The 26277-nt window shown below is 44.9% G+C and overlaps 1 protein-coding gene across 3 annotated transcripts in view; it reads left to right on the forward strand.

The window, feature by feature from the left end:
• The first annotated feature begins 3485 nt into the window (after positions 1 to 3485).
• The window catches only part of LOC141148399 (uncharacterized), a 112245-nt gene continuing 89453 nt past the window's right edge, over positions 3486 to 26277 (forward strand). For all 3 annotated transcript variants that reach the window (XR_012245202.1, XM_073635862.1, XM_073635863.1), the window contains exons 1-3: positions 3486 to 3696; positions 6414 to 6475; positions 15830 to 16132. Coding sequence is in view for 2 of the 3 variants with exons in the window: in XM_073635862.1 (XP_073491963.1) it covers positions 6442 to 6475; positions 15830 to 16132 (337 nt within the window). In the remaining variant the exon portion in view is untranslated. The remainder of the gene's footprint in view (positions 3697 to 6413; positions 6476 to 15829; positions 16133 to 26277) is intronic.

Consider the following 26277-nt stretch of genomic DNA (forward strand, 5'->3'; position numbering starts at 1 on the left):
CAGCACTGGGAAGCTACAGTTCATTGAGGGAAACATAAATACCAACATGTACTGTGACATACTGAAGCAGAGCATGATCCCCTCCGTTTGGAGACTGGGCCGCAGGGCAGTATTCCAACATGATAACGACCACAAACACACCTCCAAGACGACCACTGCCTTGCTAAAGAAGCTAAGGGTAAAGGTGATGGACTGGCTAAGCATGTCTTCAGTCCTAAACCCTATTGAGCATCTGTGGGGCATCCTCAAACGGAAGGTGGAGGAGCGCAATGTCTCTAACATCCACCAGCTCTGTGATGTCATCATGGAGCAGTGGAAGAGGACTCCAGTGGCAGCCTGTGAAGCTCAGGGGAACTCCATGCCCAAGAGGGTTAAGGCAGTGCTGGAAAATAATGGTGGCCACACAAAATATTGACACTTTGGGCCCAATTTGCACATTTTCACTTAGGGGTGTACTCACTTTTGTTGCCAGCAGTTTAGACATTAATGGCTGTGTGTTGAGTTATTTTGAGGGGGCAGCAAATTTACACTGTCATACAAGCTGTACACTCACTACTTTACATTGTAGCAAAGTGTCATTTCTTCCGTGTTGTCACATGAAAAGATATAATAAAATATTTACAAAAATGTGAGGGGTGTACTCACTTTTGTGAGATACTGTATATATACAGTGGGGACGGAAAGTATTACATTTTTCACTCTTTGTTATATTGCAGCCATTTGCTAAAACCATTTAAGATCATTTTTTTCCTTATTAATGTACACACAGCACGCCATATTGACAGAAAAACAAAGAATTGTTGACATTTTTGCAGATTTGTTAAAAAAGAAAAACTGAAATATCACATGTTCCTAAGTATTCAGACCCTTTGCTGTGACACTCATATATATAACTCAGGTGCTGTCCATTTCTTCTGATCATCCTTGAGATGGTTCTACACCTTGATTTGAGTCCAGCTGTGTTTAAATATACTGACTTATACTGGACTTGATTAGGAAAGCCACACACCTGCCTATATAAGACCTTACAGCTCACAGTGCATGTCAGAGCAAATGTGAATCATGAGGTCAAAGGAACTGCCTGAAGAGCTCAGAGACAGAATTGTGGCAAGGCACAGATCTGGCCAAAGTTACAAAAAAATTTCTGCTGCACTTAAGGTTCCTAAGAGCACAGTGGCCTCCATAATCCTTAAATGGAAGATGTTTGGGACAATCAGAACCCTTCCTAGAGCTGGCCGTCCGGCCAAACTGAGCTATCGGGGGAGAAGAGCCTTGGTGAGAGAGGTAAAGAAGAACCCAAAGATCAATGTGGCTGAGCTCCAGAGATGCAGTTGGGAGATGGGAGAAAGTTGTAGAAAGTCAACCATCACTGCAGCCCTCCACCAGTCGGGGCTTTATGGCAGAGGGGCCCGACGGAAGCCTCTCCTCAGTGCAAGACACATGAAAGCCGCTTGGAGTTTGCTAAAAAAACACCCGAAGGACTCCAAGATGGTGAGAAATAAGATTCTCTGGTCTGATGAGACCAAGATAGAACTTTTTGGCCTTCATTCTAAGCGGTATGTGTGGAGAAAACCAGGCACTGCTCATCACCTGTCCAATACAGTCCCAACAGTGAAGCATGGTGGTGGCAGCACCATGCTGTGGGGGTGTTTTTCAGCTGCAGGGACAGAACAACTGGTTGCAATCGAGGGAAAGATGAATGCGGCCAAGTACAGGGATATCCTGGACTAAAACCTTCTCCAGAGTGCTCAGGACCTCAGACTGGGCCGAAGGTTTACCTTTCAACAAGACAATGACCCTAAGCACACAGCTAAAATAATGAAGTAGTGGCTTCACAACAACTCCATGACTGTTCTTGAATGGCCCAGCCAGAGCCCTGACTTAAACCCAATTGAGCATCGCTGGAGAGACCTAAAAATGGCTGTCCACCAATGTTTACCATCCAACCTGACAGAATTGGAGAGGATCTGCAAGGAGGAATGGAAGAGGATCCCCAAATCCAGATGAGAAAAACTTATTGCATCTTTCCCAAAAAGACTCATGGCTGTATTAGATCAAAAGGGTGTGTAGCACGAACTCTTGGTGGAGCTGCTGATTTAGGCGGGCTTGTTAACTTCACTCTCAATACCCCTGTTTCACCGTCACCGGGTCTAGGGTTCCGTTGAGTTTACCTCTGGATGATACAAGCACCAACACTTGAGTACGTTTTCAATGCTTTATTGAACCAAGTAACGAAGGAAGTAGCAGGAAAGAGGCAGGAGGAAAACTGCAGGGAAGCTCAAATACCTTTCTTTAGGATTCTTTAGAACGTCCTTTAAAGTTGAATACTGTAATTAAATGTGATCCCCTTGTGGGACACGATCTTTGCTCGCCTGGATAGGCCTCTCTCACTTGCCTAGCAGCCAGTACGTAGCACGAACAAAAGTCTCTGCCACAGACTTTCTTGGAATAAACCCGTACGATCCTCTGCCACAGGATGTATTGGTTTGCGGTGAATGTCAGACACAGCACTTGGACCTCTAAGCCAACCCGGCAGTACTGTGTAGTAAGACTACTTCAGGATACGTCCTCCAACCAAGTCACTAGGCCCCTCTCCAGACCAGCACTCTGCATGATCCTTCCATGACGGTTCCTCCCCTGGGATCTCCTCAGTTGTCCAGCTTCTTCACTCTGGATAGACAGCTCAGGACCATTCCTCTGCTGCTGTGGTAGGCCCCAGACAGGCTTCTGGGCCCACCCACGCATCGCAGCGACGCGGGCCTCTGGGAACGGAGGACCACGAGGTGGTACTTTGACGCATACCTGTCGGCCAGGAGGGCCAGCAGGTGGCTAAAAACGAACCCCTAAACATGGCGTCTGTCCCATAAATACCCTCTCCCAGAATGCAACTCGGAGGACCACCTCCACCGAGTTGTCTCCGGGACAGAGGAGCACCCATACGGTTCGACACGTTGCTCTTCCAACACCAGCCAATGGTAACGACACCCACCGGCTCAGTGTGGAACCACACACAACGTCAGCCAAGCTGGAACAGAGGCAAATCTAACTTCCTCTAACGAGCAATTCACTAAATTTACCTATCAGATGGTAGATCATAAATCTACCAGCGCTACAGGTGCTTCTAATAAATACTGAGCAAAGGACCTGAATACTTCGGACCATGTGATATTTCCCTTTTTCTTTTTTAATAAATCTGCAAAAATGTCAACAATTCTGTGTTTTTCTGTCAATATGGGGTGCTGTGTGTACATTAATGAGGAAAAAAATGAACCTAAATGATTTTAGCAAATGGCTGCAATATAACAAAGAGTGAAAAATTTAAGGGTGTCTGAATACTTTCCATCCCACTATATATATATATATATATATATATATATATATATATATATATATATATATATATATATATTATACTTTTCTGGATTTATGTATTTTTTAGTTGCGGTGTACTTTTTGATATTTCATTATAGGGAAACTGCATTGCATTATGGGAGCTGTCAGCAGTGCTCAATAATCTCCTGGTTGCACTATGAAGCTAGGAAAACCCCCCGTAGTGAACAGAAGAGTTGGGTGGTTCAAGTGAGAAGAACCTTCAGAGCTGTAACGTCTGTTTCTCCAAACAAACCTGGAGGGTGACCGAGGAGGAAACAGAAGTCAGAAAAGGACGCCGTTACTTCACTGCGTCTGTGATATTTGGTAAGAACGATCATTACTTGTTTCCTGTATAACTGCGCTTTACACTTTTTTGACTTGCAATACAAGGCCATTGAGCGATTCAGGGAAACATAAATTAGTACAGCTGCTATGTTTTGAGAATGCCAGAAATTCAAAGCAACATGGCTTCATCGTATTTAACAATGTTGTCTATGTTTTTGTTCATAGCAAGCAATTTTTTTGGAATGTTTCCATGTAGCAAATATGGAAAAATTCACTAAACAAATGTGACAAACATTCACACAACTGCCACTAAAAAAATCTCTGTTTTGTCTAATATGATTATCTCAGTGGTACATTCTGATGCATTTATACGGTCTCTTGGATGGCCATATTTGCTACTTGCTTGGACCACGTCTCACTCAATCTGCATTTCATGCCTTTCAAAATGGAAAATTGTATCAAATACTTACCATAATTTTCGTTTCATGACGCCAAATAATGGCAGCATACTAGTTATAGGCTCCGCCTCTCTTCCACTCCCTCAGGACCAGTGAATAGCATAAATTAAAGGCCTAGTTAGGCCCCACCCCATTCTTTGTAATTAGCTACATACCAAAACGTACAAGGGTGGGTCTGTTTGCTGCCATGGTTTGGCATCAGGAAAGGAAAATTACGGGCGGTAATTATTTGATACAATTTTCCTGACGCTACCATGGCAGCATACTAGTGATAAATAACTAGCTGACAGGGTGGGTTCTACTTGTCGAATCAATTTTTAATTAGAATGGGACAGAAGACAGAACAGTCCTTCCTCCATAGACCATTCGTGGCAAGACCCCTGGATCTACTCCATGCCGCTTGAAAAGGTATCCTGGGGCGACCATGATACTTCCCTGCAGATGGATTCCATGGATGCCTTCGAATTGGCAGCCAATGAGACCGAAACTGCTCTGGGAGAGTATGTATCCACTGCTGAAGGAGGTTCACGACCCCTCGCCCTATATGCACGATCAAACCTTATTTTCCTTGACGAATTGCAGCTGGAAAGATGAAAGGCTTTATACATGATTTGAAAAGGGCAATTGTGGATAGGGACTTCAAGTTCTGTACACATCCAATTTGTGTGACCCTCCTGAGTGATCCTCTGGGAAGTTAGGCAATGCCCAGATGACTTTTAGAGGGAGGGCTGTCACTGCCCTTGATACAAGATGATCTACTGGACACAAGTCTAGTCTTTCTGGAAGCAAATGGTCAAACTGATTTGAAATCCAGCAACACCGATAGATTCCACTGGGAAAGATCCTCCTTCATGGTGGTCGAAACCTCCTGTCTTCAAAATTTGTGCAAATGAAAGGATTTCATGCTACTACCCAAATAAAATTAATGTCCTTTTTTCCCCCACAAATAGAGCTTTCTTTTGGTGGTATTTTATCACCTTTGTGGTTTTTATTTTTTGCGCTATAAACAAAAAAAGAGTGACAATTTTGAAAAAAAAACACAATATTTTTTACTTTTTGCTATAATAAATATCCCCCCAAAAAATAAAAAATAAAAATGTTTTCATCAGTTTAGGCCGATATGTATTTGTCTATATATTTTTTGTAAAAAAAATTGCAATAAGCGTATACTGATTGGTTTGCCCAAAAGTTATAGCGTCTACAAAATAGGAGATAGATTTATGGCATTTTTATTATTATTATTTTTTTTACTAGTAATGGCGGTGATCATCGATTTTTATCAGGACTGCAACATTACAGCAGACACATTGGACACTTTCTTGGGACCATTGACATTTATACAGCGTTTTTAGCTAAAAACAGCCACTGAATACTGTATAAATGTCACTGGCAGGGAAGGGGTTAACACTAGGGGGCGATCAAGGGGTTCACTGTGTTCCCTAGATGTGTTCTAACTGGGGGGGAATGTGGCTGACTAGAGGAGGAGACAGATCGTTGTTCCTACTTAGTAGGTACACACGATTTGTCTCCTCTCCCCTGAGAGAACCAGGATTTGTGTGTTTACACACACAGATCTCGTTTCTTGCTCTGTCACGAGCGTTCGCGGGTGCACGGCGGGCAAGATGACCGCATCGGCTGTGGGGACACACTGCAGACGCGCGCCTGCTACAGAGTCTTAAAGAGCCGACGTACAGCTATGACGGCTCGCGCAGCTGTGCCAACCTTATGCGGCGGCTGGTCGGCAAGCAGTTAATGAGACATTTGGGGTCTTTTAGACTTCCAATTTGTTTTTTTTAACTTTAGTTTCTATTAAGAATGTAAGCAAAAGAAAATTAAACAAGGCGTGAAACGGTGCCAGAGTTAGTACTTACAGAGCTTGTACCATAATAAAACATTTTAGCAATATGGTACATAAACAAATAAAAGGTTAAGGAGTACAGGAGAGGGGAACCTATGAATGAGGGTGCTATTTTAGACTCCCAATGTCTTATCTGCCCTCTATGGAAGCTAATGGAGCACAGACAGAGTTCCATTAGCTTCTTCCTTGACCACAGCAGCTGGATCCGCAAGTGACATTTTACATGTCACCTCCAGGTTCTTAATAGGATGGGGGGATCAGTGAGCCAGGATAAGTGTGTCCAAGATGGTGGCTACAAAGGCAGCAGGTAGGTGGATGCTCTATTCAAGAAGATGCAGGGCAGGAATGGAACATTCTGGCACCATGATCTGGCCATTTACAAGTCCCCTACATCTTTATACTGGTTGGTGTTAATATATTTTATCTCTTGTTTTGTTTAGGCCCCAGCTCTGTGGAGCATAAAGCCGTATGAAAAACGAAATGGATAGATTTCATTTTACAGGTAAGCAAAGCACTTGACTGTCCCTTCTTTTAGAACCAAATCCCTCTGACCATCAGTTGTTCCTCTTTTTCATCTGATGTATAGAGCCCTATATAGATGTACTATTTATTAAAAGTGTTACTGTATAATACACTAACAAGATATTTGGGGGGCACACCCTAAAAGATGCATTAAAGATGGTGCAGCCATAAGACCATACAGTAGAAGAAAATATTACAGCGCACACATGCAAAAAAGACATTTACCTCCAGCAAGGCTAGTTTAAAAACACCTAAACATTTTCAAAAAAACATTATCAAAAAATATAGGGATTTGGTCACACCATATTGCTATATGGTGCTAAGCCCACTTACTGCGACAAAGTACCCCATAATTAGTGGGTCCTACACTATCCATAGACTGGGTGATCCTGCATCTCTGAACCATGAGAGCAATACACTCTTCTAAATGGGAGAATCTTGAGGTCTCCACCCATGACACAAGTGGACACTAATGAGAGGTACTTAGTGATGGAGTGGGGTGCTCATAGACTGGATCTCCCAGTCTATGGATAGTGTAGGACCCACTAATTATGCGGTACTTTGTCGCAGTAAGTGGGCTTAGCACCATATAGCAATATGGTGTGACCAAATCCCCATATTTTTTGATAATGTTTTTTTGAAAATGTTTAGGTATTTTTAAACTAGCCTTGCTGGAGGTAAATGTCTTTTTTGCATGTGTGCTCTGTAATATTTTCTTCTACTGTATAATACACTGACCCTTTCATTAAACCCTTTACATTTGTGCATTTATTATTATTAAACGCTGGAACAGAAGAAAATAATTGGTGAAATCGCACTTGTTGGTTTAATCATCTTTATCATTAGTTGGGAGGTACAAATAAGAGGAAGTAAAGGGAAGGAGAAGGGTGGCAATCACAATAAATTGGACACCCCGTTCAGGCCATAATATTTTTCTGCAATGCTATATATTCACCACTGTGCTATAGCCAAAAGATGGGTACAGCGCAGTTGTCTAGTTCTTGAAGAGCATCCATAGAACCCCGCCCCATGTGCATCTCTTGCGGCACGCATCGGGCAGGCTTTGTGACTGTTGTGTCCTTCGCGGCCAATCACCACTGCCCTTTACCATGTGATCAACGGTGTCCAATCACAGCTGATCACATGCAAACAGACTTGATGGTTATCGGCAGTCCTTTACTCCCATGCTGTGTCTGTGGGAGGAAAGAAGAGACTTTAATCGGAATGCCTGTCAGCACATCATTAACACTGATAATCAGGGCACTGATCATCAGTACCCTAATTATCAGTGCAGCCCCAGTAGTGCCAATCAGTGTCCACCAGTGCAGCCTATCAGTTCCCATCAGTACAGCCTATCAGTGCTGCCCATCAGTGCCACCTCATAACTGCCCATTAGAGCCATCTCATCAGTGCAGCCTATTAGTACTCATCAGTGCTGCCCATCAGTGCCGCCTATCAGTGCAGCCTATCAGTACTCATCAGTTCTGCCCATCAGTGCCTCCTCATCAGTGCCGCCTATCAGTGCAACCCCATCAGTGCTGCCTCATAAGTGCTCATCAGTGATGAAGAAAAATTAATTATTTGCAAAATTTTATAACAGAAACTAAGAAAAACTTATTTTTTCAAAATTTATGGTCTTTTTTTGCTTGTTTAGCAAAAAATAAAAATTCTGATTAAAGTGATTAAATACCATCAAAAGAAAGCTCTATTTGTGTGAAAAAATATATCAAATGTATATATGAATATATAAAAATGTCATTTGGGTACTGAAGTAAAATGGTACAATAAATATTATTGTACCCAGGGCCGAATTTCCCACAAGGCCACAGAGGCCAGGCCTCGGGGCCTCAGTGGTGACTTCTCGGCTTTCGCGGGCACCCCCCCTTGTTTTACCGTTTTTTCCGTTAGAGGTCCACGGCCGGTGGAGACAATGTCTCCACCGGCCGCCATTTTGCAGAAGACCAGAACGCTCTGTGGCTGCCAATTGAAATTGAGTTGTGGTGCCGGCCGCCCCGCTGCTGGTCTGACAGTCTGTGACATGTTGTGGGAAAGGCCGCGGGGGGCAGAGGGTGGACAGCCTCCTGGCCGGCTCAATTTCTATTGGCAGCCAATCGGCCGGCTCCGCCTATTGTTCCATGCTGCCTGAGTGAGTCTCCGCTGCTGGGGGAGGGGAGCTTCTCCACTGGGGACACACCTGATGTAAGAGGGGCTTCTCCACTCTGGACACCAGATGTAAGGGGGGGCTTCTCCACTGGGGATACCTGATGTAAGAGGGGCTTCTCCACTGGGGACACCAGATGTTAAGGGGGGGCTTCTCCACTGGAGATACCTGATGTAAGAGGGGCTTCTCCACTGGGGACACCGGATGTAAGGGGGGCTTCTCCACTGGGGACAGCTGATGTAAGGGGGGCTTCTCCACTGGGGACACCTGATGTAAGGGGGCTTCTCCACTGGGGACACCTGATGTAAGGGGGTCTTCTCCACTGGGGACACCGGATGTAAGGGGGGCTTCTCCACTGGGGAAACCGGATGTAAGGGGGGCTTCTCCACTGGGGACACCTGATGTAAGGGGGGCTTCTCCACTAGGGACACCTGATGTAAGGGGGGCTTCTCCACTGGGGACACCCGATGGGGGCTTCTCCACTGGGGACACCTGATGTAAGGGGGGCTTCTCCACTGGGGACACCTGATGTAAGGGAGGCTTCTCCACTGGGGACACCTGATGTAAGGGAGGCTTCTCCACTGGGGACACCTGATGTAAGGGGGGGCTTCTCCACTGGGGACACCTGATGTAAGGGAGGCTTCTCCACTGGGGACACCTGATGTAAGGGGGGCTTCTCCACTGGGGACACCTGATGGGGGCTTCTCCACTGGGGACACCTGATGTAAGAGAGGCTTCTCCACTGGGGACACCTGATGGGGGCTTCTCCACTGGGGACACCTGATGTAAAGGGGGCTTCTCCACTGGGGACAGCTGATGTGAGGGGGCATCTCCACTGGGGACACCTGATGTAAGGGGGGCTTCTCCACTGGGGACACCCGATGGGGGCTTCTCCACTGGGGACACCTGATGTAAGGGGGGCTTCTCCACTGGGGACACCAGATATAAGGGGGGGCTTCTCTACTGGGGACACCTGATGTAAGGGGGGCTTCTCCACTGGGGACACCTGATGTAATAGGGGCTTCTCCACTGGGGACACCTGATGTAAGGGGGGCTTCTCCACTGGGGACACCTGATGTAAGGAAGGCTTCTCCACTGGGGACACCGGATGTGAGGGGGGGCTTCTCCACTGGGGACACCTGATGTAAGGGAGGCTTCTCCACTGGGGACACCTGATGTAAGGGGGGCTTCTCCACTGGGGACACCTGATGGGGGCTTCTCCACTGGGGACAGCTGATGTAAGGGGGGGCTTCTCCACTGGGGACACCGGATGTAAGGGGGGGCTTCTCCACTGGGGACACCTGATGGGGGCTTCTCCACTCTGGACACCTGATGTAAGGGGGGCTTCTCCACTGGGGACACCTGATGGGGGCTTCTCCATTGGGGGCACCAGATGTAAGGGGGGCTTCTCCACTGGGGACACCTGATGTAAGGGGGGGCTTCTCCACTGGGGACACCTGATGTAAGGGGGGCTTCTCCACTGGGGACACCAGATGTAAGGGGGGGCTTCTCCACTGGGGACACCTGATGTAAGGGGGGCTTCTCCACTGGGGACATCTGATGGGGGCTTCGCCACTGGGGACACCTGATGTAAGGGGGCTTCTCCACTGGGGATACCTGATGGGGGCTTCTCCACTTGGAACACCTGATGTAAGGGGGGCTTCTCCACTGAGTACACCTGATGGGGGCTTCTCCACTGGGGACACCAGATGTAAGGGGGGCTTTTTCACTGGGGACACCGGATGTAAGGGGGGGCTTCTCCACTGGGGACACCTGATGTAAAGGAGGTTTCTCCGCTGGGGACACCTGATGGGGGCTTCTCCACTGGGGACACCTGATGTAAGGGGGGCTTCTCCACTGGGGACACCTGATGTAAGGGGGGCTTCTCCACTGAGGACACTGGATGTAAGGGGAGGCTTCTCCACTGGGGACACCTGATGGAGGCTTCTCTACTAGGGACACCTGATGGAGGCTTCTCTACTAGGGACACCTGATGTAAGGGGGGCTTCTCTACTGGGGACACCTGATGGGGGCTTCTCCACTGGGGACACCTGATGTAAGGGGGGCTTCTCCACTGGGGACACTGGATGTAAGGGGAGGCTTCTCCACTGGGGACACCTGATGGAGGCTTCTCTACTAGGGACACCTGATGTAAGGGGGGCTTCTCCACTGGGGACACCTGATGGGGGCTTCTCCACTGGGGACACCTGATGTAAGGGGGGCTTCTCCACTTGGGACACCTGATGAGGGCTTCTCCACTGAGGACACCTGATGTAAGGGGGGCTTCTCCACCTGGTGGCAGGCGACGTGGCAGGTGACACGCTCAGGGGTCCCACTGATTCTGGATTATGGTGAGTTAAATGATTTCATTCTATATTACAATGTAATAATAGAAATAATGCGCTTGAATCATCCTTACACCATTGGGGGCACCAGATGTAAGGGGGGCTTCTCCACTGGGGACACCTGATGTAAGGGGGGGCTTCTCCACTGGGGACACCTGATGTAAGGGGGGCTTCTCCACTGGGGACACCAGATGTAAGGGGGGGCTTCTCCACTGGGGACACCTGATGTAAGGGGGGCTTCTCCACTGGGGACATCTGATGGGGGCTTCGCCACTGGGGACACCTGATGTAAGGGGGCTTCTCCACTGGGGATACCTGATGGGGGCTTCTCCACTTGGAACACCTGATGTAAGGGGGGCTTCTCCACTGAGTACACCTGATGGGGGCTTCTCCACTGGGGACACCAGATGTAAGGGGGGCTTTTTCACTGGGGACACCGGATGTAAGGGGGGGCTTCTCCACTGGGGACACCTGATGTAAAGGATGTTTCTCCGCTGGGGACACCTGATGGGGGCTTCTCCACTGGGGACACCTGATGTAAGGGGGGCTTCTCCACTGGGGACACCTGATGTAAGGGGGGCTTCTCCACTGGGGACACTGGATGTAAGGGGAGGCTTCTCCACTGGGGACACCTGATGGAGGCTTCTCTACTAGGGACACCTGATGTAAGGGGGGCTTCTCTACTGGGGACACCTGATGGGGGCTTCTCCACTGGGGACACCTGATGTAAGGGGGGCTTCTCCACTGGGGACACCTGATGTAAGGGGGGCTTCTCCACTGGGGACACTGGATGTAAGGGGAGGCTTCTCCACTGGGGACACCTGATGGAGGCTTCTCTACTAGGGACACCTGATGTAAGGGGGGCTTCTCCACCTGGTGGCAGGCGACGTGGCAGGTGACACGCTCAGGGGTCCCACTGATTCTGGATTATGGTGAGTTAAATGATTTCATTCTATATTACAATGTAATAATAGAAATAATGCGCTTGAATCATCCTTACACCACAACAACCATGGTGCTGGGATGATTGAAGCGCTAACCCCAGGTGTTTGGAGTATCTTTATCTGCTGATTTTTTAAACTCTGGAATACACATTTCTATTGTGGTGTAGGATCTGGGTCTGCTGTCCCTCCATTCTTTCCTTCCTTCTCTCCTTACCTCCTTCTTTCCTTCTTTCTCTCTCCCTCCCTCTTTTCCGCTTTCTTTCTCCATCTCATGTTCATCTCAGACTCTAACCACACCCCCACTGGAACCACGCCCATATAAGCCACACCCACTGTTTTACATAAACCACTCCCCGAATGGTGGTGTGTGTGGGGGGGTGGGGGGGGGGCGGCATTGAAGGACCCAGCCTTGGGGCCTGATTGTACATATATATATATATATATATATATATATATATATATATATATATATATATTTATACATTAATTTTGTCTATTCCTATAATTAGCTAGTCTATAGAAAATCTGAGCACATGTTACTGTCGATATCACAATAATACAAGGTTAGCTATGAAACCAAACACACAGTTTATAAGTAATAAGTCTTATTTATTTCCCAAGGAAATAAGAAAGCTAACATGAAATACTAGAGAAAGATATTACAATATTACAAAGCTTACAATCAGAACATATAATACAAGAACATCAAAGATACTTATCACAAGGCCCTCCACAAGGCTTGTTTCTTCCAGCTATGCTCAGATGACCAAGAGAGGGCCAGAGCCATGAGGCTTAGGCCCAAGTCATGATCCTAAGGGAAAGGGACTATTTCTCTTCCTTGCTCAGTCTTTTATACTTTGATCATACACCATTCAAACCCAACCCCATTGCCATCCCATCTAGACCTTTGATGAATCACAGTATTTATGGGGCAGTCCTTCTCAACAGATTATATTACTGTCTGTCTTGCTGTACTTTGGCCTATAGGGGCAGCATTTGTCCATGAATCGCCACTGTCCGACCTGGGTCAAAACTTCATAGACATCTTGGCCTTTGATCTTCTGTAGCTCCAATCATCAGTCATCTTGGCAGCAGTGGCTCTCTTTGAAGCTTTTAGCCACACATATCACAGCAGGTGGGCTTGAGCCAAGCCCTTGGTATTCTGATATCCTACAAAGCTTTGATGTGTAACTGGTTACATTCCAACTTAGGCCACCTGGCTGTATCAACCAGGAAGTAAACCTCCAGAAATATGACATTAAATCATGTTGAATTCCAACAGGTACAGTGTTGCATGACCGTGCAATGGTCATTGAAATTGTGACAGTGCTAAAAGTGGAAAATTGGCCTGGGTAGGAAGGGGGTGAAAATGTCCGGTATTAAAATGGTTAATATTGTAGTTATCAGATTACAGTATTAAAGTAATAACAATAACAAATGAATTAAAACAGTGGAGAACATTCATCTGTATGCATTTTTCAGGCCACAGATCACTCTGCTACAGTTGACCAGCTCATATTGCTAAATATGCAACACAAATGACTGGTTATAAAGAAAATATAATAGAATTGTATTAGAGTACATAGCAATTTTCAGGTGGTTAATTGGGAACATTAGGCATTATTATAGCTGAACTACAGTAAAACAATTCTGCAGGGCCAGTGGTTTCTGTTAGTGAAGATCAGTCACCCCTGTCCCATCTCCCTATGCAGGCCAACCAGTTTTGTTACCAAACACTTGTAGTTCTTACAGGGCAGAACTGACATGCTTACAGCAACACTGTTTTGATCAGTTAAATCTGTTCGATCAATCGCTCTGGTGAACCCTCTTCCTGGTGGCGAAGATTGCAGGAAACCAGTTGCAATGAGATGACATCACAGGGATTTTATAAAAACAAAACAAAAACAATTATCTGACCATCTAGATGTAGCACCCTGATGTTTAGGCAGGGTTGCTATCAAATTTATTTGCCAGGCGATAGTTGTCTTGGACTAAATCTGGACGTGTTGTTCCTTTTTTCTTCTGTCACTAGGTGGCACTATGCTGGTGACATTAGATAAGACATGTGCTTTGCAAGCTCAGACATGAATAGATGGGGTGTCTCAGCCAATGGGCAGGGATTTTCTTTGGTCCCTTGGCCTGCTGGGAGTGCCTATTTATTTGGGTGGAGTCAGGTGATTGGTGTTCTGCGCCACCTGGACGGCTGTCTGGGTGGACGTGTATTGTGCTGGCCCGGGCTGCTAGGCCAGAAGCCTGAGACATCTAGCTGCTAGGCTGCCTCAGGGCCTTTCCAGGTGCGGGAGAGCAGCGTAGGGTTGGGACTGCTGGCTAGTAGTCCAACCAGAAATAGCGGGTCAGCCGGATGGGGAACCAGCTACGGTCGGAGGTGGAAGGGGAAGCTGTCGCCACTAAGGGACCGTCCACTTTGATACCGGAGACCACAGTGAGTAGCAGCCAGTACCAGAACAGTCTTCCCACCAGCTGGGGACGCTGAAGAAGTGGGAAAACTTCAGCGAGTGCCGAGCCAGGGACCCAGTGGGACAGCAGAGGTTACACTTGTGGAACATCAATGAGTCCCAAGCCAGGGACCTAGCGGGTCAGCGGGGGTGATGCTTGAAGAGTATCTGTGAGTGCCAAGCCAGGGACCCAGCAGGGAAGCAGGGGGGACGCTTGAGGAAGATACTGAGAGCTAGAAGTGGAAGAGCTCAAGGGGTCCAGTGGTGATTTGATCTGAAGTCTAGTGAAAGACTGAGTTTGTTAAGTGAAGGCCCACAGTGAGCGAGTGTGGAGTAAGCAGAGAACTCTTTGTGTTTCCGATAGTTGAATACAACTACTGTTAGTAACTTCTACAAGACTGTTGCCAAAGGAGACAGTGGTCCCACCTATACATAAGTGGTGTCCGGCTGGAGGCCTTCACCTATATAGCTGTCTACCTATAGAAGTCTCAGAGTCTGCCAATTTTCATTGCATCTACTTAAGGGTGTCCTGGCCCTAACCCTCTCTCCCACAGCTCTGTTCAAGAGACAATAAATCTCTTTGCATTCAAAAAGTGTCTGGCGCCCACCATTTCATCTTGAAGTACACCAACCATGCCTTGTAACCCACTCTACACTGAAGGATGTCAGCTGCCCCTAACTCTGGAGGTCACCATTAGGCCTGTAGGAGCCCGGGACTCTGCTACATAAGATAGACATTCAAAACCATGTTGCAAGGAGGTGAGGTTTGGGGAGGAAGAGAGAGTGGATCTTGGAACTTAAACAAAAGGGTTGTGCTTACCATAAGGCACATGTAGGCCAATACCTAGGGTATCACCCAGCCTCAGCATTTACAAACTGTGAAAACTTATTTCTGATTTTGTTTTCCTCTTTTGGCAAACTCAGGACTGGACCATTGTGTCTAAATTCATCAAATGGCCTAAAAGTGAAAAATGTGAAGAGTAGTGAAGAGTCAGAAGACTCACCATAGCTATGGTTTCTTGGTTGACGATTGATGGTCTACTCTATAGCTTAGAAAAAATGCTTTTGTGAAGGGTGTAGATTAAATAGGCTGTTCACTTTGCAAGGGCATTTTAGATCTTAGTGAATGTGGAATTTCCCTTTATAAAGAATTGTGTTCAAGGAAAATTAGAAAACAGCAATTTTGCTTGCACATGATTGGATGATGGAAGCCAGCAGAGCTTCACCACATTCAATAAGCTAAATAATTTCCTTTGCAAAGTTAACAGCCTATTTGCCTTTAGTAAACCAATCCCAATTACTCCAATAAGATAATCACATGACACAAAGGTGTGTCTGAGTTCTTCCTGAAGCTGGACATAGGCATGAGTGGGCATCAGTTTACTTTGATTCTGTAAAGAAATGATGGGTGCAATGTAATCTGTGCAGGTTTTCATCAGCATCCGGTTATCAAGCACCACAAATATCTGGAGAAGAAGATAACAGATGTAGATCCCATTCTTCATAGTCTTCTGCAGCAGGACCTGATTACAAAGGACCAACATGACTATATCCTTAACAAGTCATCTGACCATCAGAAGATGAAGGAGCTCTACCAACATGTCAGACTCTGGAAGACGAAAGAGCAAGACAAATTCTACAAGGTTTTAAGACAGCAGCACTTTATTATCATCAGAGACATGGAAATGGCTAAAAGGAGACTGACATGTGGATTTAGGCCTCTCAGTCCTGGTAAGTCATGTTATTACATTGCTCATAATGCACAGAATTATTTTTATTTTTTGTGGTTTGGATAGTATGTGGAAGGGTTAGGACAGTGGTTCTCAACTCCTGTCCTCAGGACCCACTAACAGGCCATGTTTGCAAGATAACTGAAATACATCACTGGTGATGTCATTTGCTGCTCAGTGATTGCAGTATTCTAGTCTGCATCTCCCCAAGGTAATACTTAGGCTGGATTCACACCTATGCATATTTAGTGACAATGAACTGCTGGTATTAGAAATATGACCGCCCCTCATATCCTATACCACCACTGCGCCAATGAAACAAAATATATATAGAAAAAGCTGCCACTTAAGAAAAAATGTGTAAACTAACAAAAATAATAAAGAAATATGCGAGAATAGTATTAACTTCTTGGATGTAATTATTGAAAAAGATAACAACAAACTAAACACCAAAGTATACTTCAAACCAACAGACCGCAACAGTTTTCTGTCAATTAGAAGTGGTCATCACCCTTCATGAATTAGAAATATACCTAGGGGGCAAATGCTAAGGATTCAACGGAACTGTACTAAAGTGGCTGATTATCATCAACAAACACAATTGCTTAAGATTAAATTTTTACAGAAGGGATATACAGAGGAGTCTTTGAATAAAACCATCCAAGAAGTATTCGAGATCCCAAGAGAACGTTGCCTAAAGAAGAAATCTGAGGTCCAGATGCCAAATAGCCAACACCAACTGGGTTTTATATCTAATTTTCACTGCCAGTGAAGACGGTGAATCCTTCGACATCGAGGAGTTCATTACCTGCAACTCCTCACATGTGGTATACCTAATGTAGTGTCCATGTGGGCTATATATATGTGGGAAGAACAAAAAGAATTTTAAAAATCTGTATAGCAGAACACCTGGCAAATATAAGGAAAGTCTTCCATTATTAAAGTGTATTGCTACACTTTAAAGAAAAACATAATCAGGACCCCTCTCTGCTACAATTATGTGGGATAGATACCGTTCATCCATCTTGGAGGTGCTCTAATAGGGTAAGGGACCTTTCCCAAAGGGAAACCCGCTGGATTTTTTTAATGAAGTGCCTTGCTTCTAGAGGGTTAAACATTGAGCTAGACCTCAATTGTTTTATCAATAATTTCTGATTAAATCATTGTATAGTTTTATTTATTTTTTAGATATTAGGTATAAATTGCTTGATAGCAGTTAGATACTCAATATTAGCCATATTCAGTCTCTAATATATTCATGTTGTCAGTTTTTGGTAATTTTTAATAATTGATTAATGTGTGGATGCTTGCGACTTTGGCGATTTAGTCCTTCACTTTTGCATCTTTATGCATCATTAGACATGAAAAAGTTGTAATTGGTCTGCACAGACCTAGATTTGGTTTCTGCACCTGCACTTATATCACTGTTAATAAGATTATGAGATGGGTGTGAGATGATTTCCTCCACACGGGTGGACCTCACCAGTGGATCCTTACCGTTATTAATGTGGTGTAAGTCATCTCAGTTTGGAGAAAAAGTAGTTTTTTTCTGAATTTGATCATTTAAGTGCGTTTGTACATCAACCCATCGGATGTCTCTGTCATTACAGACAGCAGATGGGTTTTTAATTAGTATGCATACACTTTAGATCTACACAATAATCATATTGGTGTAGACGTTTTATCTTTTGTTTTAATGGACAGATTATCCACTGTCAGATTTAACAGATCAGTATTTTTAGTAATTAGTATATGTTGTATTTCCTTATCTAAAATGTTCAATTTTATATATCACACGCCACCGCTTTAACGAGTAGTGGTATAGAGGCTGGGGCACTATCTATATTAGATTATTCATATTATACACCATGACCAGATGTGATTTTTTTTTTTTATATTATATACCTCCCAGTCAGACACTTTTGAATCCATGATCATCGGTGCTTTGCGGTCATGGGGACATGATGTGTGTGCATGCGCAATATCGGGACTGGCGTGATCTACAGAGGAGATGATATAAAAGGAATGATGGATTGACCGTGCAGCCAATCCCATGAAGAAGTCTTAGTGACTAAACATGTCGGGGGCGTGGCTACACGGCAATCAATCTTACTGACGTGAGACAGCGCTTGCTGAGAACAATACACTAACATCGAGAGCAGAGGCTTTGGAGTGGGTGAGAGATACACTACAAGCGCACACTTCAGGTCTGCTGTGGCCGTAGTGCACCGCTGATCCATCCTTTTCTGTTTGCTGTGGTTATTGATATGACGCAGAATTTAGTTGTTTGAAATGTGAGTGCAAACATTGAAGTGTTGGTGTGATTTTTAATAAACTGGTTGAAACTTTATCACGCTATTTGGAACACTTTTCTCATTTTTCACATATGGAGAAATCTTGATTTGCATCACGACTATACAGTGGATGGTCGTTTTTAACCCAGGTGTGGTTTAAACTACTCTTTAGCCAAAGACGAGGGTGGGAGGCAATACTAGCTGGTGAGTGCGTTTTTCAGAGGGAGAGGTGTCACAAGCACGTTGGTGTGGTGGAAGATTTAAAGTTTTAAGAAGACTGGACTTTTTTTCATCCAACATTTGTTTATTTATGGACTATTTTTTGTCACATGTCCCTGGGTGATATATGTCATATTCACATTATATAACCATTTATTCACTATCATTGTTATTACATTTCACTAGCGCCACTAATTTTGCCTATTTCTTTATGTGCATGGTTATAGGTTTAATTTCTGTTAGTTTATGCATATTTAGTGTTTTTTGCATTTTGTAGATATGCACTACAGAACGTGTTCCATAGGAAACCCTGTTAAATGGACAGTAGTGCAAATCTGCAAATTGCAAAAAGCACTAAAACTGCATAGGTGTGAATCCAGCCTTAAAGGAGTTGTACCCTCAAGGTTTTTCACTTTAATGCATTCTATGCATTAAGGTGAAAAACCTCCTGTGCTGCAGCTGCCCCCCCAGAGCCCCTCTTTTTCTTACCTGAGCCTGATTGTTCCAGTGACGGGGACGAGCACAGCAGCTCCAGCTGCTGTCTCAGGTCCTCATTGGATTGATTGATAGCAGCAGGAGCCATCGGCTCCCACTGCTGTCATTCAAATCCAATGACGCGGGTGTCGGGAGGGAGTGCTGAGTCCTGCCACCAGTGTCAATGGATGCAGCAGCAGGACTCGGGAGCGCCCCTGCATGAGTGCACGTGCATGGAAAATGGCTCTCCGTGGGGGCACTGAAAAGGAGGAGCCAGGAGCGCCGCCGGGGGATCACAGAAAAGGAGGATCAGGGCCGCCCTGTGCAAAACTGTTGCACAGAGGAGGTAAGTATAATATATTTGATATATTTTTTTAAATTAACCTTTACAATCACTTTAAAAACCCTATTAGTGGGTACTGAGGACAGGAGTTGAGAACCACTGGGTTAAGAGAACCTCTGTGCCACCACTTGGGACACTCACCCATCTGTTGGTCATGGTGGCCATTGTCTCCAATACAGAAAGTTATGGGAAATCCAAGCTTTTTAGAACATTCCAATGACAATTGTCTAAGAGGGGATGTCCTCTTGTCTTGGAGAGATCTTCTCTTACTTTGTGCGTTGTCTCTGAGACAGAATGTGATGGGAAATTTCCAAAAAGGGACACAGAGAGCAAAAAAAGCTAAGAGTCATAACCATTCCCTACTCTTTTCAAAACTAAATGTAAAATGTTTTTTATTAACACTTGCATTGGTTTCTGAGAAGCTTGTTTTTTCAGAGAGTGGTTTAGCAGGCATTCAGTAGTAGATACAAACTGTCACGTACCTTGGTTGGAGGTCGAGTTGACAAGAGGGCTTTCCTTGCGGCTCTGGTCTGAGCACCCCTGAATGTGGTGACAGAGTCACAATGCTCAAAAAAGCATGGGTGCCGGGAGCTTGATAGCAGATGAAAGTCACTGTCTGGGACGTAGCTAAGGTCATACACCGTGAGACAGCAGCGTGGTCAGGAGGCAGGCCGGGGATGGTACTAGCGAAGCAGGCAGAACAAGGTCCAGTAACAAGCTAAGGTCACCACCAGGGAATCAGGCAGAAAATAGTCAGAGGCAAGCCGGGTTTGGAATCTACAATCCACAGAACAAGGCCAGGAATAGGCCAGAAAGCTGGGTCAGCAATGGAAGATCAGTCAGCACAAGTAGGAACACAGGAACACAGATCAGGGGAAGCTGAAGAAAATCCAGCAGTTAGCATCCAGCAGGGTCTCCTTGGCCGGTGCACAGAAATGCGCCCACGTGTCAGTGCATGCTGGACATTAGCCTGAGCTCATCTGCGTGCTGGTGCATGTGCATTAGTTGCAGGAGAATGAGCATTAGCTGCATCAGCATTAGCTGTATGAAAATTAGCATTAGCTGAACTAGCTTCCTGACTGACACTAAGGTCCATCCCCCATATACCTGTTTTTTTTTCCAGCGCACAGAGATTTTGAAAGGGAATACTGTCATGTAACCACAAGCCAATAGTTTGGCTCATTGCTGGAGGGTGGCCCCATTTACTTGAATATATAATGTAGGTAGATGTGTAGGGTGGAGGCTGGAGTTATGGTCCATGTTCATATGCAGAGGATTTTTATTTTTATTTAAAGGGGTTGTGAATCCTCGTGTTTTTTCGCCTTAATGCTACCTATGCATTAAGGTGAAAAAACACCTAGCAGTGACCGGCCTCCTAGCCCCCCTGTTTTACTTACCTGAGCCCCATATTTCCCTCGGCGAGGACGCACTGTCCCTCTCTCCACGGGGTCCCAGCTCTTGATTGGATAAATTGATAGCAGCGCAGCCATTGGTTCCCGCTGCTGTCAAAGAAATCCAATGATGCAGTGGGTGGGGCCGAGCCTGGCATTCGTGTGTATGGATACAAATGCTGGACTCGGGAGCGTGCCCGCAAGGTAACCCCTCCTGGGAGAGCGATTCTCCTAGAGGGTTATCTGATGTGGGAGGAGCCACGAGAGCCGCCAAGGGACCCCAGAAATCGAGGATCGGGGCCACTCTGTGCAAAATGAGCTGCACAGTGGAGGTAAGTATGATATGTTTGTTATTTAAAAAATAATAAAAAGGGAGCCTTTACAATCACTTTAAATGGTTCCTAAGGTAGAGAATACTTTGTAGGAGTGATGAATTCTTGGAAAGTCTTAGAAGGTCTTGGAAATGCCATCAGGTGTACTTGTCCTTCTTAAATGTAGCTTGGGTGTTAGTGAGTGAGGAACGTCACAATAATCAACAGCCTTTCAGTTATTGGGAATACAAATTTGTGTTTTGAAAGACTTCACGTATGAACAGGAATCTTGTTTTGATAGCTGACATACACAATAATTTCAGAATACTAAGAAGTATATTTTCCCTTTTCCTCTGCTAATCGTAACCTCTATGATGGAATGGTAAAGTATTTGTACACTGGTAATTTCACTTCCTCACTAGGGTACAACATATTTAAGACTATATTCTACACTGCCCTTCCATAAATGACACACGGTTTTAGGAAATAAAATTTGTCACAGTAGAAAGATTTAGGGTATTACTTGACATTAAATCATTTTTAACATCTTTTTCAGTCTGTTTTGGAAACATAGATCAGTGACGACAGAAAAAAGACCAAATGGTCCATCAAGTCTTCCCCATTTTCTTATTTACATATATAATTTTATTATTTTACTTATGTATTTATTTTTAATCTTTTTTTGTATAGAGTATATATCTACGTTTGTCCCAAGCATGTATTTATGTTAGATCTTAACCACTTCAGCCCCAGGAGATTTTACCCACTTCCTGACCAGGCCATTTTTTGCGATACGGCACTGTGTTATTTGAACTGACAATTGCGCAGTCGTGCGTTGCTGTACCCATATAAAATGTATGTCCTTTTTTTCCCACAAATAAAGCTTTCTTTTGGTGGTATTTGATCACCTCTGCGTTTTTTTTTCACTATAAACAAAAAAAAAAACGTAAATTTAAAAAAAAAAACAATATTTCTTTTTCATACATCATGGGGCACAGAGTCAGGCTAATATTCATTACCTGATGGATTATACTCCATCTCTAGGTGAATGGACACTGGTAGAATAAAGGTCTTTAGACAGGAAGTGATCCCCTATATAACCCCTCCCACACAGGAAGCACTTCAGTTTTTTACCAGTGTCTACAAGGTGGATGGCATGGTTTGTTTGAGCTCTCTGCGCTCCAGGTCTCTAGTTCCTCAAACGGTTCTTAAAATGAATTAAGGGATTGACTGATTGGATACATTTGACACAGGCTTTATATACTTAGAAAAATGGTAACCGAGCCTCGCAAAGAAGACTCAAGATCCTGCAAGGTTTTGCCTGTAATGCGGCCTCCGGGGCCTGGACCCTGCAAAGTGGAATCCTGGACACCACAGCGCTAAGACATTCCTGCAGGGTGCTGTACAGGTCCAAGGGAGTGGACCCTAAACATGAAAAGGGTACCCAGTCCTTGAAGGTCCTCAAGTGACAGGAACCCGCCATGATGGGTGAAGTTTGGGCTCTTAGTTTCTAAGCTGCCCTGCACCTGGACAGGTAAATAAAACCCTTTTTCTTATTATTATTGTGGGATGTCCCAATGATTGTAACAATCAATCAAGCTAGCTAGAGGCTGGATACCTGTGTGCGGTGACCATACGGAGGAGTTTTGGGCTAGCTGTGGGTGTTTGCAAAGTGTTCCTTTGCTTGTGTCTGGCTGTTTTTTACCTGTATGATGACGCACAACGGTGCAGCATTTTAGCCTTGGTACAACATGGCGCACGTGCGTTCACAAGAGTGCCGCTGTGCTCAGCAATTGTTGTTTGGCGGCCATGACACACCTGCATTCGCAAAAGCACCGCTGGACTTAACAGTTTGTTTGGTGGCCATGGCGCACACGGCTTTGCCGCACATGCGCAGTAGCCTTTATTGGGTGCATGAAGTTTCGCGTCATATGCGAATACAGCCACGCCCATTCGCCGGGACATCGCACATGCGTGCGCACGCACGCACATAACATTCCAGCACACGCCAAGCTTATTTAAGCTGTGTAGGCCAAGCATGCAGTGCTTCCAGAAGGCAGTTGTGGGACACAGAGCAGACACTTGCAGCGGTTCATTTTTCCTTACCCGGGTCACGTGAGTCACCAAGTGTTGCTTGGCAGGTTAAAGGTGCTTAGCAGGATTGTTAAATAGGGGCTTGGTGAGCCCTATTAAAGGGTCTCCCTTCTGAGGTGTTTTAATACTACACCCAAGTACTCTCTTTTTGGGGCTGGTAAATGTCTTCAAAAAAGAGGAGCGGGACTAACACTACAGGGAACACTATGTCGGCAGTAGTTCATGATGAACCTAGTCATATCCCTAGTGTTGTATCCCCTGAAGGACCCGAGGCTTCCTGGCAATCTGAGCCGCTGCGCCTAATTGGTATTGTGCCTACAGTCAACGCTGCTACTTCACCCTTTATCACCAAGGATGAACTGTCCTCGGCCCTAGCCGGGTAAGAGCCCCGGATTGCTGGCATGATTTCCTCCATCCCGCAGGGTGGCAAGAAGTGTGACAGATCCCCCTCTCGGAGTCTCCTAGTCTGGAGCAGGAAAGGGTTGAGGATGGGGATGAATTCTGTGGAGGGCCCGGCAGATGAGTCTGCTTCCGAGCAATCTGGACAAGGAGATATGCAGTCAATGTCTGCCTCTCAGTCTCAGAGGCTTTTGAACCTGACTGACTGAAATGGTTCGTTCTACCTTTAAGTTGCCTCTTGCAGAGGTGACTGAGCCCCCTGGTCCTCTTTGGGATCCCTGAGACCTCTTCAGACCGCACAGGCTTTCCCCCTACAACCCCTGTTGGAACAGGTGAATGCTGATTGGGAACATCCTGACAGGATTTTTGTTCCTCCCAAGAGGTTTTCCCTTTTATATCCCATGGATGAAAAGTTTGTTAAAAAATGGAGCATGTCAGCCATAGCTTCAGCAGTGTCTTCCTTAAACAAAAACTTAACTTGTCCGATAGATAACGCACAGGGCTTGAAAGACCCCGTTGACAAGAATTGGAGTCATTATTAAAGACTTCCTTTTCTTTGGCCAGTTCAGCTATTCAGCCAGCTGTTGCAGCAATTGGTATCTGCCAGTCCGCAAATGATCAGGTCAAACGGCCTGATAGGCCTAACCAGGAGGATGATCTGCCTGAAAATAAGACAGATATTCCTTGAGCGCTGTATTTTGCTGTTGATGCCTTAAAGGATTCAATACAGCAGGTTTCTTGTTTGGCTCTCTTGTCTGCACAGACTTTTGTGGCTTAAGAACTGGTCAGCCGTGCTCATATATGAATGGGACAGGAACTAAATGGGAGATGCGGAAGGAGGCCCTAGAGGCAGCAATTACTATAATGAGGGAAAGAAAGCGGCGCCTTCTAAGCGTAGTATATTAAAAATTTAATGGATTCAATGTAAAAAAATAGCGAATACACTCACAAACAGATGAGAGAGACAGGCATGTATAATGGGTGTCATCCGCACTTATCCAGAGGATGCAGGGCTGGGACCGGTGTGTACCGAGAAGCCGTCCTCAGTAGCGAACTCAGTGGTGTAGTCCAATGCCTTCAGTATCCAGGGGAAGGGATCAGTGAAAACCGGAACGTCCTGCTGCGATGTCGTCACTTCCAGATTAAAGTTCAGCGGGAGGGTGCACACGATGGAAATATGCATGCTTCTTCCTCAGGCTCCCTTTCCTGTCACAAGCATTGGTGTCTGCAACAAATGCCTTTGTTATGCTACCGTATGTGAGTACTTTTCCATGCGTTTGTTAATAAAATAGTTTGAAACAGTATCACGCTATTTGGGCTCCCTCTCTCTCTTCCATGGCGTACAACATATAATGGAATCTCCTCATAGCCAGCACTAAGGATGGTCATCTTTCATTATTGCTACACAGTGGCACATACTGTGGATGTTTTTAACCTCAGGAGGGGGAGAAGAATCTGGTGAGTGCAGCTGCAATAGGAACACGAATTAAGATATGCACGGTGTGTTCACTCACTGAAAAGTCCATCTGACTAGAAAGAGGATTTTCTTCACGGGCACAAGAGCACTTTATAATTTTTCTATTCAACATCATTATCATTATTATTTATATTTTCTTTTTTTCTTTTCTTTTCTTTTATTTTCATTCATTCATTTTTTCATTTTTTTCATTTTTAATTTTCCATTATCCAGTAATTTTGGTTTTTTGATGATTTTTCTCCTTGTTTTATTTATAATGGACACTATAGAAATGCAGACCTAGGAAATCTGCTTGTTTGGTGGTTTTTAATAATTAGCACTTTGGAAAGTTTCATGTAAGCATATTAATTGCAATTGCACCTTAGATTGTCTCAGTATGTATCACTATTTTGTTTAGTGTTTTATCCTTTATCAACTGATATACTGACTTTTTTGCACCAGGAATCACTCACTTTGTTTGAGTTTAGGTTTAATGTAAAATCACAGTGTACAAGTAAATTTTGGTTTGGTTTATTTGACAATACACAATTGATACACTTTGATAATACTTATCAATACACGGTGTAATATCTTCTTAGTCTCTAGGATTTTCCAAAGGAAGCACCCTATGTATTTTTATACCACTATGTGTTAGCAGTAGAACAGCGCCATATCTACTTAGTTTTCTTTTTATGTGTAATTGCTCCACCTAGTGGTAGTAATTGGTAGAGGCAGCAGTTCTAACCCCCTCCAACTCTTCATTTAACACCTAGTCCGTTGCACTGAGACTTTTTCTTTATTTCTAGCTAAAAGTTTAATCCCTAGACATTGGCAGGATCCAGAAAGCCCTACAATGAGGAGTTGGGGTAATAAAGTAAACAAATTTACCAACTTGGAGTACCTAAGATTTAGTGAGGAGGAGGGATGGGGAGGGTTCGAAGTGAAGTGGAGTGAATGGATTAAGTTTAAGCACACAATAAGTTTTGCGGAAAAGAAGGGAGCATAATGAAGGGGAGAGGAAAAGAGATAAGGTAAAGTCAGGGGCATGAATGTAGGCACTAAGCCCAGCGAGGGGGGGGGGGGTGGGATGGGGAAAAAGGTATTTGTAAAACATGATGTAATGTCGAGAAGTGTGTCTTGACTTTTTTAATTTTATATGATATAA

Source organism: Aquarana catesbeiana, linkage group LG06 (assembly GCF_042186555.1).
Source record: "Aquarana catesbeiana isolate 2022-GZ linkage group LG06, ASM4218655v1, whole genome shotgun sequence".
NCBI classification, from domain to species: domain Eukaryota; kingdom Metazoa; phylum Chordata; class Amphibia; order Anura; family Ranidae; genus Aquarana; species Aquarana catesbeiana.